The sequence below is a fragment of the Pholis gunnellus genome, assembly GCF_910591455.1.
Source record: "Pholis gunnellus genome assembly, chromosome: 10".
In the NCBI taxonomy this organism is placed as follows: Eukaryota; Metazoa; Chordata; class Actinopteri; order Perciformes; family Pholidae; genus Pholis; species Pholis gunnellus.
In genome coordinates, this window is record NC_136537.1 from 19,826,695 (window position 1) to 19,843,092 (window position 16,398).

Below are 16,398 nucleotides of genomic sequence, written 5' to 3' on the forward strand. Positions count from 1 at the left end.
GCCAACACAAGGTTTCCATTTAGTCCAAAATATAATGAACAATCTGCTATGTGGTCGTGGTAAAAACAGAATAATCGACTTTGAGCTGAAAATAAAAGCTGCTGTGGAGTCAAAACCCTCTCCCAGATGGCATTTTATCGTTTTACTCATCCATCTCTCCACCATGTACTGTATCCTAGACAGCAACGACTGGATTTTGGCACAGCATGGACGGATGATCGCAGCAGTGCAGCATTCCGACAATCAGACGATTTAACCTGAGGGAGATGCCATTATTATAGCTAAACAAGCTGACAGACTTGTTTATAGCAAACGCCTCAGTACAGGTTTGAAGCAGAGAGTTTTAGTTTCAAACTGTGTTGATGTAACATTATAGACCCAGGGAATCAGTGAAGTGGGAAATAGTGTCCCAAAATCCCCTTTAGGAGCTGCAGAATTTCCAAAAGACGAAGTTAAACTGGAGCAGCAGTAGTAGAAAAGCAAAGATAATCTACGATAGCTGGATGTGAACCAGTTCCATTGTTTTATGCTGCAGAGGCTGTGGTGACTTGGTGGCCTCATAAAGTGGAGCTACTAATTAGCGGGCAGGCCACTGGAGCCTATTGTCTTTGACTATCACGGGCACGCCGAGACACTCAGAAGGCCATGGGGTTATACCACGAGCGTGACGCCGCGCTTGTAAAAAGTGACCGAAAATTCCGGATGACAAGTTTACAGAGAACAATGTGTGCGGCGGAGCACACAAACAGTCTCTTTCTTTAACTCTGAGTGCAGTGTGCATATTTCTATAAATACATTTCGCTTCTTTTAAGTCTAAGAGTTTGTGAGTTTTTAAGCTGACTTTAGCTAACAAGGAATACCTTACAACTGTGGCGGACACGCTGCTGTTGGGCCTCTGATTGTAGAAGTGCACAAACACACTCACTGCATGGCCGTACATAAACTCTAAACACACTGGCAGTCAGATCAGGGTGCAAAAGCAGACGCTACTGCTGAACAAACACAATCACAAAGCTCTGTCAGGTTATCGGATGTCTGCATGACATTAGCCTTCCCTTGTTGCTTGAGTAACCAAAATCAAGGTTGTGTAAAAGAAAGAAAAGAAAAGTGAAAAAGAAGAAGAGATAAGAGGAAAGAGCGGAGAAGGATAGAGGATTACTTCAAGGTTTCATATTTCTCGGTTTAAAAAACGCACATTCCAGCTTCACTTGTTTAGTTCACACTAGCACAAACACAACAGCTAATACTACGTCTCTGTTACACACAAAGTGACTTCTATGCGCATTTTCAGCCGTGAGAAGAATTCTCAACCCAAACAAGATAAACCCTCTTGTTTGTAACTTGACTTGAACAACATACACAACCTGTCATGGCTTTTTAGGATCTCTAATTATCTTTCTCAACCTTAAAATAACTCCCAGTCAGTTATCTTTTCATCCGTTGTCCTAACAAAATGTGCCTTTTTTTCTCCATTGCACTATGCCTTTATTTGGGCAGGTACAGATTCAGCTGTAAACATCTCTTTATATGCAAGATAATTGATAAGATTTGGATTCAAATGTGACATTCACAGACAGGATTTGTGCCTGAAATAACACAAATGTTAAAACTAACAAATGTAGAGCTATTTTAAAGTTCAAAGCATTGTGTTTGAGTTTAACAGGTGGAGCCCCCACTGTTACATAGCACCAGCAGAAAAGTCTTGTTTGAGTGTTTCTGTTTTAGAGACGGAGGGAGAGAAAGAGAAACAAACAGAAAAACTGCACATACTGTCAGTGTGTTTCCAAGTCTCTCTCTGTGTGTGTGTGTGTGTGTTTGTGTGTGTTTGTGTGTGATGTATAAATATATCTCTACAGGTTTTAAAGTGGCTTTGTGGTGCTCTGTATTTAGAGGAGGCCTGGTTAAATCTCCTCTCACCCCATTCATGTGGCTGACTCTCTCTCTCTCTCTCTGCCGAGTCATTTCATCTCTCTTCATTCTCCTCTCTCACTCTGTCTCTCTATCACACAATCTAAGTCCTGTAAATCCAAACCTCTGTGTCATCCATCATCTTATCCTTCTTTTTGTTTAGCCTCTTTTTTTCACAATATCTACATTCAATTCTTCAAGAGAATGAAAAAGAACGTGAAGCAGGTTTAGATCGTCTTCTGACAATATTGGTATTTTGATGTCCTCCCTTTTGTTGTATATCCGCGTGGGAGTTGGTTGGCCTTTAAAGTGATTTACAGTCTTTTTTTCTCTCTCTCTCTCTCTCTCTCTCTCTCTCTCTCTCTCTCCGTGTATTTCATGACAACCATCATTACCACTACTGAATGTACAACTTTCAGGATCTCTAAAAATACATTTTGTTCTTTGTTGCAATCACTATAAACACTGAACAAATGGGGGGCAATTTGAAGGGAAGAAAACAACATAAAATGCAAGGTGTTGTTTCACTACGAGCCTCGCTTCAGCTCTCCCTGGCATAAATTCATTAAGTCTCTGAAGGTCCACTGCAGGGATGGACTGCTAAATACTGCTAAAGCTGCATTATTCCTAACAACATAACTCCATGAAAGTCAAGATGACTGGTGGCCTCAGTTGTGCATCTGTGGTATTGTTAATGGAAATATACCAAAAATAAAGGCCACATTTTCCATTAACCCCACAGCTGAGATCCACAGAGAAGATTTTTTTGGCACCTCATTTAAAGGCTTTCTCTTCAAAAAATAACAATTTTGGAGGTCATTTATCAATCTGTAATGTTCCACTGCCATCTGACATTTTGAAAACTCAACTCCATTTGTGTTGGAAGAGCAGCAATCCCCTCTAGTTCTGTACTGTAAAGCAATCCAGGAGATTTACAGCCAAAACAACAAGGTGGCACACAACGTCAAATTCCGTTTAGAGGCCTTGTTGAAGCTGCCAATCTTCTTGGTGGTGGGCTTTTTTGTTTGCAGTGTTTATTCTAATGTTTCAGCCTCAATATGGACGTGATTTAGTGTTGTTTAAATGTTGCATGTAGCAGCTTATGTTAGTTAATTTTGCTGTTGACTCATGCAGTGGTACATAAAAGCTTCCAGGTTCCAGAGTTAGGTCTTGATATCTAGCATGTTATACCATTGTAACGTAATGACAGACAAACTTTGATGGCAATGTAAAAAGACACATTTAAAAAGATTTAAAAGAGTAAAATCAAACAGATCGGTCTTTAGACCTGTGAAAGAACAGAGTGGGGGCAGATGTCAAGTATTCTTTGTTCCAGATACATATGTGATGCATAAAAACTGAATGCTGCTTCTAGTTGTGACTCTGGGGACAGCGAGCAGACCTGTCCCGAACGACCTGGGAGGTCTGGACGGTTTATAAGCAGCAAAAATGTAGGTACTTTGGCCTTAAACCTTCAGGGCTTTATTAACCGAGAGTCATTGATTAGTCAGTGCTTGCATGGGACCAAAGTCACATGGCGATATCATTGTTCTATGTGTCATCTGCATCACTATGGTTTTATTCTATAATCTGAGCCAGAGGGAGCATATAGACGTTAAAGAGAAGAGACCCAAGAATGGAGCCATTGTAGTCCCTATCATTCAGACAGGGTTTAAACCAGTTTGGCACTCTTAATACTGTTTCACCAAGAGACATATCTGTAAAAGGACAAAGGGAAATATTCTTTTTTAACTCTTAAATCAGCGGAGAAATAGTTGCAACACATGTGAGAGCCCGCCCTTTGCATGAAGGTGTTTGTATGACAGCGAGACAGATGAGGAGAGAAGGAAAGAGCGACAGAACTGGTTTGTGTTTGTTTGTGTCTCTCCACAGCGCGTGGGTCGATGTGTATATCTGCAGTGTTTCTGTTACTGCGTGTGTGTGACAGTTAGATAGAGACAGTGTCTGTGGGTCAGTCCATGTGTGTGTGTGTGTGTGTGACTCTGATTGCACCGGAGCAATAATAACAGTTTGAGTTCATTTGTAACAATCAGACTTTCCTTAAACAGCATAAATCACAAGTCTAACTTCTGACATGCACACATTCACTTGTAGACCCAAACACAGAAGTATGACTCTCTAGACACCACCATGTGTCTGCCCATGTGTGTGTGTGTGTGTGAGAGACATTAGCCAGTTCCAACCATGTAGTCGTCAGTAGCCATAATAATGGTCAACAATGAATGTAATAGCTATTTCGACCTCCCACAAAGTCTCTCTCACACAAACACACATGAATTAGAACACTTCCGCTGACTTTCATTCACTAAACCCGACAGAAAGTTAATCTCAAAATATAATATGAGTGTAATGTGTGTGATTTTTTTGACAGACTAGCACTGGCGTTGTATAGTCACAGTACAAAATAACGTTCAGACACGCATGTTCATAAATGCAAGCTGGCGACATAAAACTATAAAAAAAAACATGGAACAGCAGGCATTGGCAGACTAATAATGACCTCATCGGCTTTCCATGTTCCATATGTGTGATCTGCGAATGTTTTGTCTTCTTTTGCTGTGGTGCCAAAGACATTACTAGCGGAAGCACTGTGGCACATGAAAGTGCAATTGACCGATGGTGTAATTTTATCACTCGTTCAGTCAGTCAGTGACAGACTTTTTGCGTTTATGAGGCTGCTGTCCAGCCAAGAGCAGACGGCTCTTTTCTTCCTCCTTTTGCTTTGGCAGCGCCCGTCTCGCTTCACTCTGCTGATTACGACACAGCACCACCACAAAAATCGAGCCATGTGCAGCGCTCGTTAGAAAATCGTGTTTTCCATGAAGACACTCATTAAGAGTTTTGTCAAGAATTGGAGGCGGGACAGTATTTGACGGAGGAGGCTGCCTCGTAAGCATGCTTCAGGAAAAAAACCCTGCGTATCACATTGCACTGAGAAGTTTGTAGGACACGTCCAGGTCATTTGTGACAACAGAGAGATTTATACTGTTTTCTTTATCAAATTTACAAGACTACTTAGGTAAGTTAAGGCTAACGTTGACCCAAGGTAATGAATTTGAAGTCATACATATCAACTTACGAGGTGATTTCGTAACATAAAACACCCAATTTCTACTTAACCTCTGCATAGCTGAAATCTAAAACTTCTGTGGTGTGAACAAAGTTGATTGCTGATTGCAAATTCCTTTTTTTTTCCCGCTTGTGATCCCAATGAAAGTTAATATAACAAACCCGGTTGTTTGTGTTTTCTGTCAACACTATCGCCAGATGAGAATGTCAGTATTATTCTGAGATTATGCTAAATGTCAAAGGTTTTGGCTGACATTACGGTTATTTGAAGACACAAAATCGTCTCATCTCTCTCGTAACTTGCGAAGTGGACAATCGTCTAACATAGATGTAATCCCTGAGGATACTGGACTGCTTTTGGAAATGCCGTTTTGTAGTTTCCCAGGACTCCCCCATGAGTGTACTGCTGCATTGAAGAATACTGGGCCATGTGGGAGTCCTGTAAAATATGTTACTCGTTGCAGAAACCCACATAGAGACACAGAGAGATTTCAGCACTTTTATGACCCCACACTGAGCTGCAGCTTCGATTTATACTGACTGTAGGCCCACATGTCACCTCACAGTAAATAACCCGGAAAGATTGTTTCCCAGAATTCAGGAGGAGACTGAAGACAGAAACCCTTATATGACATCACCGTAACTCTGCAGCAGCAATAAGACTGTAGGTCAGGTTTCAACTGCTGTAACACTTTGAGATTTATTTTGAAATCAGACAGCTACCACTTGAACGAGACTTTCTTACAACATGATTAACAACATGAAATTAAACCAAACTAATCTTGACAGCATCACACCACATACAACACAAAAAAATTGAAAAAATAAAACCTTCATGGGATAATGGTACCGTTCATTATGGGGGAAACAAATATGACCTTTGCATTGAAAGTATTTCTTTCTACTCACTAATCCGCAGTGCTTCCCAGGAAACTATGAAGAAAAAGTTTGAAACAAGCAGTCTTGAGTTTCACTATAAAACGTGCAACAGACATAAAACTGAGGGCTTTGTTGAGGAAATAATCTGTCTTTTTTATCATCTTACACACATGAATGTAATTATGGGGGACATTACATTTGTTTAGTGGTTTGTCCTTTGTCAATGATGGAGTGCAGTGTGTATACGACTCTATTGTGCTTTTACTACTGAAACCCACCCTGTCAACACACACACACACACACACACACACACACACACACACACAAGCAGGATGTTGCCAGGTTTTTTAAAACATCCTTTAGGGAAAATAAAGCATCTAAAATCAGAGCCAGACCATTAGTCCGTTCTGTAAGGAGGAAAAAAAGAGGTCAACAATCAACAAAAGCTTCTATTCTCTTAAAGCTGTAGAGTATCTACTAAACTATTTTCTCCACCAGCCTCCTCTCATCGGCCATTTTTCATTTTATTCTGTCTTTTCCTCCCCCTTCATGTCTAGTCCTCACCTGTCTAACAGGCTGGTTTTCTCTCCTCTCCCCCTGCTCCCATTCCCCTAATGCCTTCCCATCCATCTCCTCTTCTCCATTCTCCATCCTCCTCCTCCTCCTCCTCCTCCTCCTCCTCCTCCTCCTCCTCCTCCTCCTCCTCCTCCTCCTCCTCCTCCAGCTTTCCAAGGAGCCACGTCTGTTTTTGATTAGTGTTCTCATGTAAACCTAAATTGTGATTAAACAAACAGTGTGAGTGCATTTGGCCTGGTATCAAGTTTACCCTCTCTACATATGTACAGACACACACACACACACAAGCAAAGCCAGAGACATGAATATAAGTAGACATGTACAAACAAATGCACGACGTACATAAACATATAAGCAAATATGCAGACGCAAGCAGAGACACAAATTACTAAACTATGTATACACATTTAGAATGCATAAGAATGTACACACGCTGTGTATTCATATTCAATATAAACCCTAATTGCACACGTTAAGCCATGCAATAATCACAATCAGTAAGCACACACAGACACACACACACACATACAGGATATACAGTATGTGCCTAAACACATCCCTATTGCCCGTTAGAGTAAACTGTAGTTCAAACTTTCCCCTTGACCTGTTTACTCTGTGCTAGCAGCTCCGTGGCTACTTCCCCATCCCAACTCACCTTTATTTGCGAGGTTAAATTGCTACCACATGCAGCCTCTGTGCTATTTCAGTGTAAGCACATAAAAATTCTTTGCCACGAAAAAAAAACAGAAAAAAATGTCTACAAGCCTGCAGCCTCCCACGAACATTTCATAGGATCTGGCCCTGCAGCGAGCTAGCTTGCTAGCTGCTAAAGTAGGCGGCTGAAAGGGAAGAGGTGTTGCTGCCGTGAACTTTAAGAGCGCCTGGTTGGCGAGCGCCTGGATGCTAACAAACACTTTGACTTGTTTTATTCACACATCCACATAAGAAGACACACATCGGCCTACACACATACTTTATGACTTTCGGCTTGTTAAACGCTTTCACAGAAAAGAGTCAAATGTAACTTATTGCATTCTTAGTCATACACTTTGCAAAGTGTTTAAGAATGATGGTGTGAGGCTGAAAAACTTGAAAAAGATAAATACAGAGAAAACTAAACATGGCAGACAGCGTTCATAGCAAAAGAAGTAAGAAAGTCATTTGAACCGCAGGTTGTTCAATATATAGAAACTATTTCATTCCCGCTGTTAAAAGAAGAATGTCAGTGAAGCGAGAAGTGTGTTCAGCATAAGAAGGGTTACACACAAACAAGGAGTGCATCATGTCTAACCTTCGTGTATTCTGATGGGCTGCTGTCACAGTGATAAGTTCCCTGTCTGAAGTCTTTGACCTGCGCATGCATAGATCCAGTCATGTGCATAAATGGTCAAGAAATCAACCTTCTACAGGAGAAATCTTTACTGGGGAAATTGGGATTCTTGTTTAGATGTTGTGTAGAAATCAATATACAAAAACAGCAGTAACACCTTTAGTTAAGTGAATATAAATGAAATAAGAATTGAATCATCTTTAATGTTGGAAAGTATTTTTGGGAGAGCATGAAGGAATGTATGAAACTTTTGAATGAAACTTCGCCCGAATTATCCAGATCTATCAAATTATAATTTATTGTCTCTCTCTCCCTCTTCCTCTCTCGCTTACTCTCCCTGTGTGTGTCTCTCCCTCTCTCTCTCTCTCTCTCTCTCTCTCTCTTTTTTGGTTTTTGGTATCTCTGCAGCGTGTATTTATCTAAATATGTCTTGGGACAAAATCACACTGCCGTCTGGACTGTGGGAAACACACACACAAGCCGCTAAGACGGTCTTATTTTAGAGGAGCTCTGGTCAGGTTCCCTCTGTAAAAGTACCTTACCTTGCCCCGAATACCAGAGAATTTCAGCGTGGGTCCTTCGGTGCAGCTCCATCGTGGAGCCTATGGGCCACCTGGTGCAGCTCCATTCCAGCACACTGGCATGTTTTCCTTTGTTTTAGGAAGCACTTGTGATTTTAAGATTGAATCCAAGTAAGATGAATAAACTGAAATCACACAGTACTGATGTTCATAGGCTCTGTGGTGCAGCTGCTTGTCAGGTCCTAATAGCCTTGTGGTGCAGCTGTATACCTTGGTTTGTACTTCTGAGTCATGTTTAATTATTAGGAAGTTATGTCGTGGGTGTGTGGTTTGGTATTAAGTCTGCAATGCACCAACACAAGCGCACGCGCACACACACACACACACACACACACACACACACACACACACACACTTTTGCATCCAGAGCCTGTGGTGTTGAATCAGCGGGAGAGGTGGCGTGAGAGAGAGAGAGAGAGAGAGAGAGTCATGTACTTGTGCGTGCTTCTGTGTGTGTGTGTGTGTGTTTGCGACTTATTTGTTTCTCGCCAGCACCCAGTGGCGTGAAAACCAAACCAAGGGCCCGGAGCCTAGTGACAAGAAAACAATCTTTCAATTGCTGACAGCAATACAAACAACGGAGCCGTTTGTTCGGTTTGTGTGCAACAGAAAGAGAGCTCATGCGGGGGAAAAAGGGGGAAAAAGGGAAAGAAAGTAAATGAGTGAACCAGCCCATGATGAAAAAGAGAAGACACACACGAATTCAGGCAGTTTACGTTCACCCCTCACCCCTCCAGACCATTCCCACCAATCGGTACTGCGGCCCCGTCTGTCGCAGCCAATCACTGGACGCACAGAGAACACCCACTTCCTGTAACACTAACCATAACATTCCAGCAGGTAAACTATCGCAGTCGCCTCTAAATGGACAATTAGCCAAGATTAAAGGCAACCTCCTCGTCTTTCTCCATTACCTTAATTAGGAGGAAAAGACATCTCAAATGACCCCCCCCACCCCACCCCACTGCTCCCTCATTCCTCTCTCTCCATCCAGCTTCTCCCCCCCCCCCCCCGACTCAACCAGCACAGTTGTATTTACAGTAACTGAGGAAGGTCCACACTTTCACATCTGGGGGCTCCACTGAAGCATCTGGAGGTTAAGTGCCTTGCTCAAGGGTAACCTAATGGTGCAGCAGAGCATGTCTCATTACCGTCCACTCGTCAGTGCAAGGGTTTAGACTGGCAACCTTCCAGGTCATGATTTGTTGACTATTGCCAGCCATTTCCCTGCTGCTATATTTCCATCCTTTCCTTTCTTACTCGCGTTTCACTTCCACCCAGCTCTCTCTTTTTCTAACCTGTCTATAGTTACACTTTGACTTTGCAGGAATTTATGTAAGGCTGTTGTCCAGGCCGGTCCATAGTGAGTGAGCATGTAGAGATTAACCATCATTCTAAAGGACACTTTGATTGGATAAAATCCGTCACCGGCATCCCTCTGGACAGGAACTCACTTCTCTTTCCATTACGCCTCCAAAAAAAACTTTTAGGCTGAAAGTTTGGCTGCTGGTGTTCCTGCTGTGATGCATTTTATAGGGTGCAGTTAGGACATTACGCAGCAGTGGTAAAGGATAGGAAAAGGCTGAAAACTAAAAAAGACAGGAGTATACAAGCTTTACTACACTAGCGGATGCTAGCAAACTAGAAGCTGATAGATTCCTGGTTAACAGGCTCTTTTGTTGTCAGTATATTTGTATTGTTTTGTGAACACAGCAAGGATGCGTTTTATTGTTTATGAATGTAACTCTCCATTTACAAAGAGGAGGATTGTACTATTTAGTCTTTGACAAAGCCTTGCTTCAAACAGTAACGTTTTTAAAGCACAAATGTTATGTCATACCTCTGCATTGTTGTTCAAAATAATGCAGCGTACAATACAAAAGGGTGCTACGTCTTCAGAGCCAGACAATGCTTTTATTTCAGTGTCCATGAACGTTGAAACATGGTAAAAACAAATCACCTCCTGCATTATGCAATACGCAGCATCTGAAGCCCTCCTAGTGGTGAAGGAAAAGGGGAAATAACTCTCGAGTCTGACGTTACTCTCATTTTTCTTCTTCATCGCTCACCCTCTCCTCTCATGCGAACCAATCAACTGTAACCTGAGCTGCTTTAATGGGGGAGAATGATGAAGAACGACCAGCGCTGGCTCGCATGCACAGACGCAAACACACGCTCGTACACATTCGCAGGCATGCACACATAAAAACACGCGCAAACACACACACACACACACACACACACACACACACACACACACAGACTACCGGAGCAGAAAGTGAAGATAACAGGATGAGGCTCAGTCTGGGTCAGTGTTATTAGACAGCAGACTAACAGCCATCACGTCACTTAGCAAAGTAAACGTCCCTGATACACTCCGATGTGCACTGATGCAAAAGAAAAAAAGCCCTCTAACCCAAAAGCTCGCGTTTTTCCATCCGAGCCGTCGAGATTGTTGCTTCTTAAAACCAGAAAGTCATTGCCTTGCGAGTAAATGTATTCTACTCGGAGCTCCGTCTAAGTGTGTGTGTTAGTGTGTGTGTGTCTGGGTGCATGTGCTGTGAGACCACAGTCTCTGCAAACTGTGGGGGGAAAACGACCACAGACTGCACACACTGAAACCCACAGACTCCAGTCCGCGATCAGTCTATCTCGCCATCCCTATCTGTGTTTGCCGCCGCCCCCCCCCCTGACTGAGCACCGAGTGGGGTCACCAGGACTCCAACCCCTCCATCCATCGACTCCGCTCCCTTCCTCCTTTCATCTCTCCATCTCCCTCCTTCACATGACCTCTCCAATACCCATTGTTCATCCGTCTTTGTCAGGCACTCACCATCCGCATGTACCGCTCAATTAGAACATTTTCCAAAAAGAAACAAAGCCAACCTCTTCGATACTATCTGCGAGTCACCCGCTTCGTTCGTCTCTGCAGGATCCAAGACTCCTGGAAGACTAAAATCTATTATCCAGCCTGATACCTCTTGCCCTTACCTCCCACCCACCTCAAGAGCAAAAACCTCCAACCCATGCCTATTTTCCCTTGATGCTAGTCCAGCTCCATCCCTCTCCCCCAGTCTCCAAACCTCAGACCACAGGGCTTTAATAGGAGGGTTAAGAGGTAATTCCTATCACACTGCCATCATTTAATATCTAACCGAGGCTGACAGAGAGGAAGGTTACGACCCCAAACCAGAAACCCACCAGCAAACCTCCCCGTCTCCTCCTTCTTACCCTCCTGCTGTTATTCTCTCTTTCCGTCTGCCTCCCTCTATCTTTTGCTCTCAGTCTGCTGTCATTCTACCTACATTTATTCCCCTTCTCTCTCTCTCTCTCTCTCTCTTACACCCTCTCTCCTCTACATACCTGGCTATTTACGCCGCCGCCACATCCTTAATTCGCAGAAAAACACAGCGTGGATTGGATAAGAGCACCAAAGAAATGGACGAGAAAGATGAGAAAAGTGGAAAAGAAGAAGAAAAAAAATAAATAAAAAGCAGGAGGAAACTCCAGACACTGTAATTTAGATTGTGCTGATGGCAAAGTAGGGATATAAAGAACATGAGATTTATAATGTTAAGTTTGGAACACGTTCGCCCTTTTCCACTCTCGTACCGAGTTGTCTGAGAGCTCCAGGGATCCATATTCGACCGGCGATAAATAAGAGCTATCGAGAACAATTACGGGTTTTATAGAATAGTAATCCAGGCGGTGGAGGGAATAAAACCGTCACTCATGAAGAACAAGAGAAAGTGTTGGAAATAAGAAGCAAACAACAGTGAGAGTGTGTGTTTGTGTGTTTGTGTGTATGATGGAGTACGTGCGATTGCATGCGTTTGCATCCCTCACTGTGTGTCTCCCTGAGGTTCACATGAGAGGGCTTGGACTGTGTGTGATTCTGGAAGCCACAGTTGACGTAGATGACGATTTGCTTTCAGCCATAACAGTCCACTTTGCTGAGTTCAGCGATACATCACGCTCATCACCACAATGCTTGAAACACGCGATGAAATATGGGTTTCACAGTGAGACCCCTACTGAGAAGATTTCATCTTTTTGTGGCTTTTCTGCCAACACAAGAGATCAGATTGAGAAAGTGCAGCGGAAAATACAATTTACTGTCATCTCCACAAACCACCAATATTATTATTACTGTATTTGTTGTCATTGTTCCTTTCGTGTTTCAAAATGATTTATTTTTTTTTTGATTTTGAGACTAAAGAGCATATTTTTAAACTTTATTTGACAACATGTCCACTTTTCACGATATAATAAAAGTGGGACTGTTAGATAATTCAAAAAGATTTAAAGTTTAAGTTTTTTCCTAAGACATAACACAAAACAGCATTTGATCCATAAGTTTATCCGAGAACCTAAAATCGCATAATATGCAGATGCACAATCTTTACCAGCGATGATCAATTATTTAATGAAGGTAAGACCTGTGTTAGTGTTGTGGAGCTGTGTACCGCCTGCATGCATGAAAGATGGTTGTGAAAGGTTGCAAGTTTCTCCTTTACAAAGACAGCTAGAACAGATTCCGATGGTGTCAGAGGTTCAGAGCAAAACATGTTAAAAAATGTCCACAGGAACTTCTCAGACATTCCTGCAGCATAATCCAATGTCCAGTCCAAGTGATCATCGGTATGTTCCCATCAATTCTGGTCCACCGATAACGTGCTACTTCCTGTGAAAGCTTTGACACTTTACCACTTGAACAGTGTATTTAGTCATGTTGTTGCAGAACTATGACTCTTGGGATCATATTGTACATACCGATCAAAGGTGCAGAGGTGGACTTCAGCCCTGTGAGACGTTTCTTTGGACATGTTGACATATTATGACACGTTACGGAAGCTGACGTTCTCTGTGAGGGAGCAACCTACAAACTGTTTCAGATCTACTTTTTGTTTTAGACTAAAGGCATTAGATTTGTGATACTCAAAAGCTTTTTAGTGGAGATTTCCTTTCACTTTTGTGGGTCTAATTTTGTGTTTGATCTCCTAAATGGCGAAAACGTCAATAATGCCAAAAACTCAAAAACACCATTCACAGAAGAATATCTACAAAGGAAGGTTAAAGTAGCTTCCAAGGCGTTCTGCCTCATAGAAACATTATCAAAGAGAGTGAGAGAAGTGAAGAAGTGTAATGTCCCAGTGCTGGTATTCCCTATCCTAACACCTCGCAACACACACACACACACACACACACACACACACACGCATGCACACACTAAGAAATACATGATAAATAAGTTCAAGAAGATATATGAAAATGACTGCAGACATAAGCAGTCAAAAGCAAGTATGCACAAGAGACACACACACACACCTACACACACACACACACACACACACACACACAGTGTCTACCTAGCTTCACTTGAAGGCAGCCCAACATAAACAGCCATAAGGTTTAGAAAGGTGTGTGAACCTTCAACCTAAGCTGACAGAGAGACTCTCTGAGGATAAGACAAATAGAAAAGCTGAGTGGAAAGAAAGAGTGCAGACAGAGAGGGCACAGGGGAAGAAAAGGAGACGGGGCGGATGCACCGATGGGACTGAAACACACAAACAGAGAGAGAGAGAGAGAGCGAGAGAGTATCTGGGTATGTGAGATGAAAAAGAGAGGAGGAGGAGAAGTGGGAGGCGTCTCTGCATCAGTATGACCTGCTCTTACACTCTGAATGCTCTGGGAAAACTCCATATTCCTGAATAAAAATTCCTCACAGGTCCAAGGAAAACATTCACTCCAGGCAAACTTTCACCTCTTAAAACCATGCGCACACACACACACACACACACACACACACACACACACACACACTCCTTTTCACCTCCCTGCAGGAGCACAGAGCGGCACTGTGACACCTGGCGCGGGACTTGAACCCTCAACCCGGATAAAAGTTCTGACATTGCACCGTGGCCGTGTTTTCAAATGGATCATGTAACACATCAAAAGAAGACAGAAAAGAGCCAGAGAGAGAGAGAGAGAGATGTGAGATTTGAGGAAAGTGTGATGGAGGGACGGAAAAACAAGAAAAGGTGTACTCACAGTCGTCCTAGTTTGGGGTTGGACTGGAAGAGAAGCTCTGGGAGGAACTGGAGTTTGTTTCTGTTCAGGCGACTGTGGAGAGATGAGGAGGCATAAAGAGAAAGGAAATAGTTCAATGAAATGGTTTCACTTTGTAAAACTCAGAGAGAAACCTCAGCGTGAACAGAACACGGTGAACAGAACACGCGCTCATAAATCACTCCGATCCCCGCTTTTGTGTTGACTGAACTTTCCCCGACCAGGCGACTGGATCACCTTGTAGGTCAGCGGGTTCACGGTTCAGAGGTCAAACTCATGGGAAAGTCTGTCTGGTTTCCTGTGATCATGACTTACAGGTTATCATGCTCTCTGTGTGTGTGTTTGTGTGTGTGTGTGTGTGTGTGTCAGTTGCATGTTATCGTCCAGTAAGCTCTCTAAAGCCAGTTATCACCATCATCCCCGCATGTGCTTTGACCTGGGAGTGAAAGGAGGAACAAGTTTAGGTTCCTGGCGTCTTCCAGCCATCTGCACTTCGTTGACAGCTGAGTTCAGTTTAAAAAAATAAAATCTATTGTCACTTTAATGAGAGATAAAAACCATACAATCATCTAGAGAGTGGCATGCACTACTTAGCTAACAGATAGCAAAAAATAAGCTGAATCACATCGTCCTTATTTGTCCTCATGAAACAAAAATGCACAGAATGCAGGAGCTTTGCTGAAGAGTTCCTATTTAATTCACATTTCTCACCAATAAAACGGATAGCTTATCCATCCTGCCTTACACCTCTAACATCGGTCCAGACAAACGAGCCTGAGAGCTTCAGCACTCTTCAATCTTAGCTTTCCAATAAGTAGTGTCAGATGTTTGCAGCCAACGCAAACAGTCCCACATCTTGGTAAAAGATGTCCGCACATTTATAACAAAAGAAAAAACTCTTCAGATGCAAAAAGTATTTAGTCATTACATGGGCAAAGGGTGAGTGGAAAAAAGTGACAAAAAATGAACGTAAAGGACCTTCGGCAGCACTGAAGATCACGTCATTCTTAAACAGGCCCTTAGACTAACAGTAACGGCCAATCAGGAGAGCCTAACGGTCTTGTGCATAAACTCATCCACTATTCTGGGTGCGGTCACTCAACCTACATGGATACCAGAATGATGGACAATCTTTGTGTATGCGTACACCCAAGAGAGTTCATATTTTTAAGAACACAACACAAATGAAAAGCATCAGTAGGATGGGCTGGCTTTCATCAATCACCAGATGGACAAACAGTCAATTATTAGAAAGAAAAAAACTCTTAATGAAGACCCTCTGGATTCAGTGTTCTGGAGTTGAATAGTTGTTGGGTCACCACCTCTATGTGGTTTTGTGATCTTGGTAATAAGGTTCCAAGGAACTTTTGGGGACATTTTGTTTTCCTTTGACACGGGACTGTTTCTCAACTAACATAAAATGAAAACAGCCCGAGGCCTTCCTATGTGCTGCATGTAAAATACCATTCTTTGCTCGAGTCTGCTGAACTGAGCATGAAATGAACACGTGGCAATTATTTACAAAGGAATGAGAGGAAGAGGAAGATGGAGAGAGTGACAGACTGGTGTTGACCTACAATGTAGACATGTCTGTGAGGGTGAAAGATGTGTCTGCTTGTGTGTGCGTGTGTGTGTGTGTGTGTGTGTGTGCAGGAGGAGGTTGGCTGCAGCAGAGAGAGATGAGGACAGCGGGAGTGGAGGGAGTGAAAGTGTTATCAAGCTACCAAAGCATTTGGCTGACAGACGAGGCGTGGAGGGGAAAAAGAGAAGAAAAGGAGGATGAGGGGGTTACGGGGGTCACAAAGTAGAATCTGTTCTGGAGAAGACACAGACACCGACCTTTTAACCCTTGTGATAATGATAATAAGACCCCAACTTTCACTTGTGTATGCACCAATGGAAAGAGAGCTGCAGCCCAAAAAGAGCTACCCTCCATTTGAAATAATTGACCCTTGCTCTTCGAAA

At 42.7% G+C, this 16,398-nt stretch overlaps 1 protein-coding gene across 1 annotated transcript in view; it reads right to left on the minus strand.

The window, feature by feature from the left end:
• Nucleotides 1-16,398, minus strand: part of slit3 (slit homolog 3) — a gene marked incomplete at its 5' end in the record, with an annotated part of 229,173 nt that overhangs the window by 190,353 nt on the left and 22,422 nt on the right. The window contains one exon of the mRNA XM_079168049.1: nt 14,416-14,487. Coding sequence (XP_079024175.1) covers nt 14,416-14,487 — 72 coding nt within the window. The remainder of the gene's footprint in view (nt 1-14,415; nt 14,488-16,398) is intronic.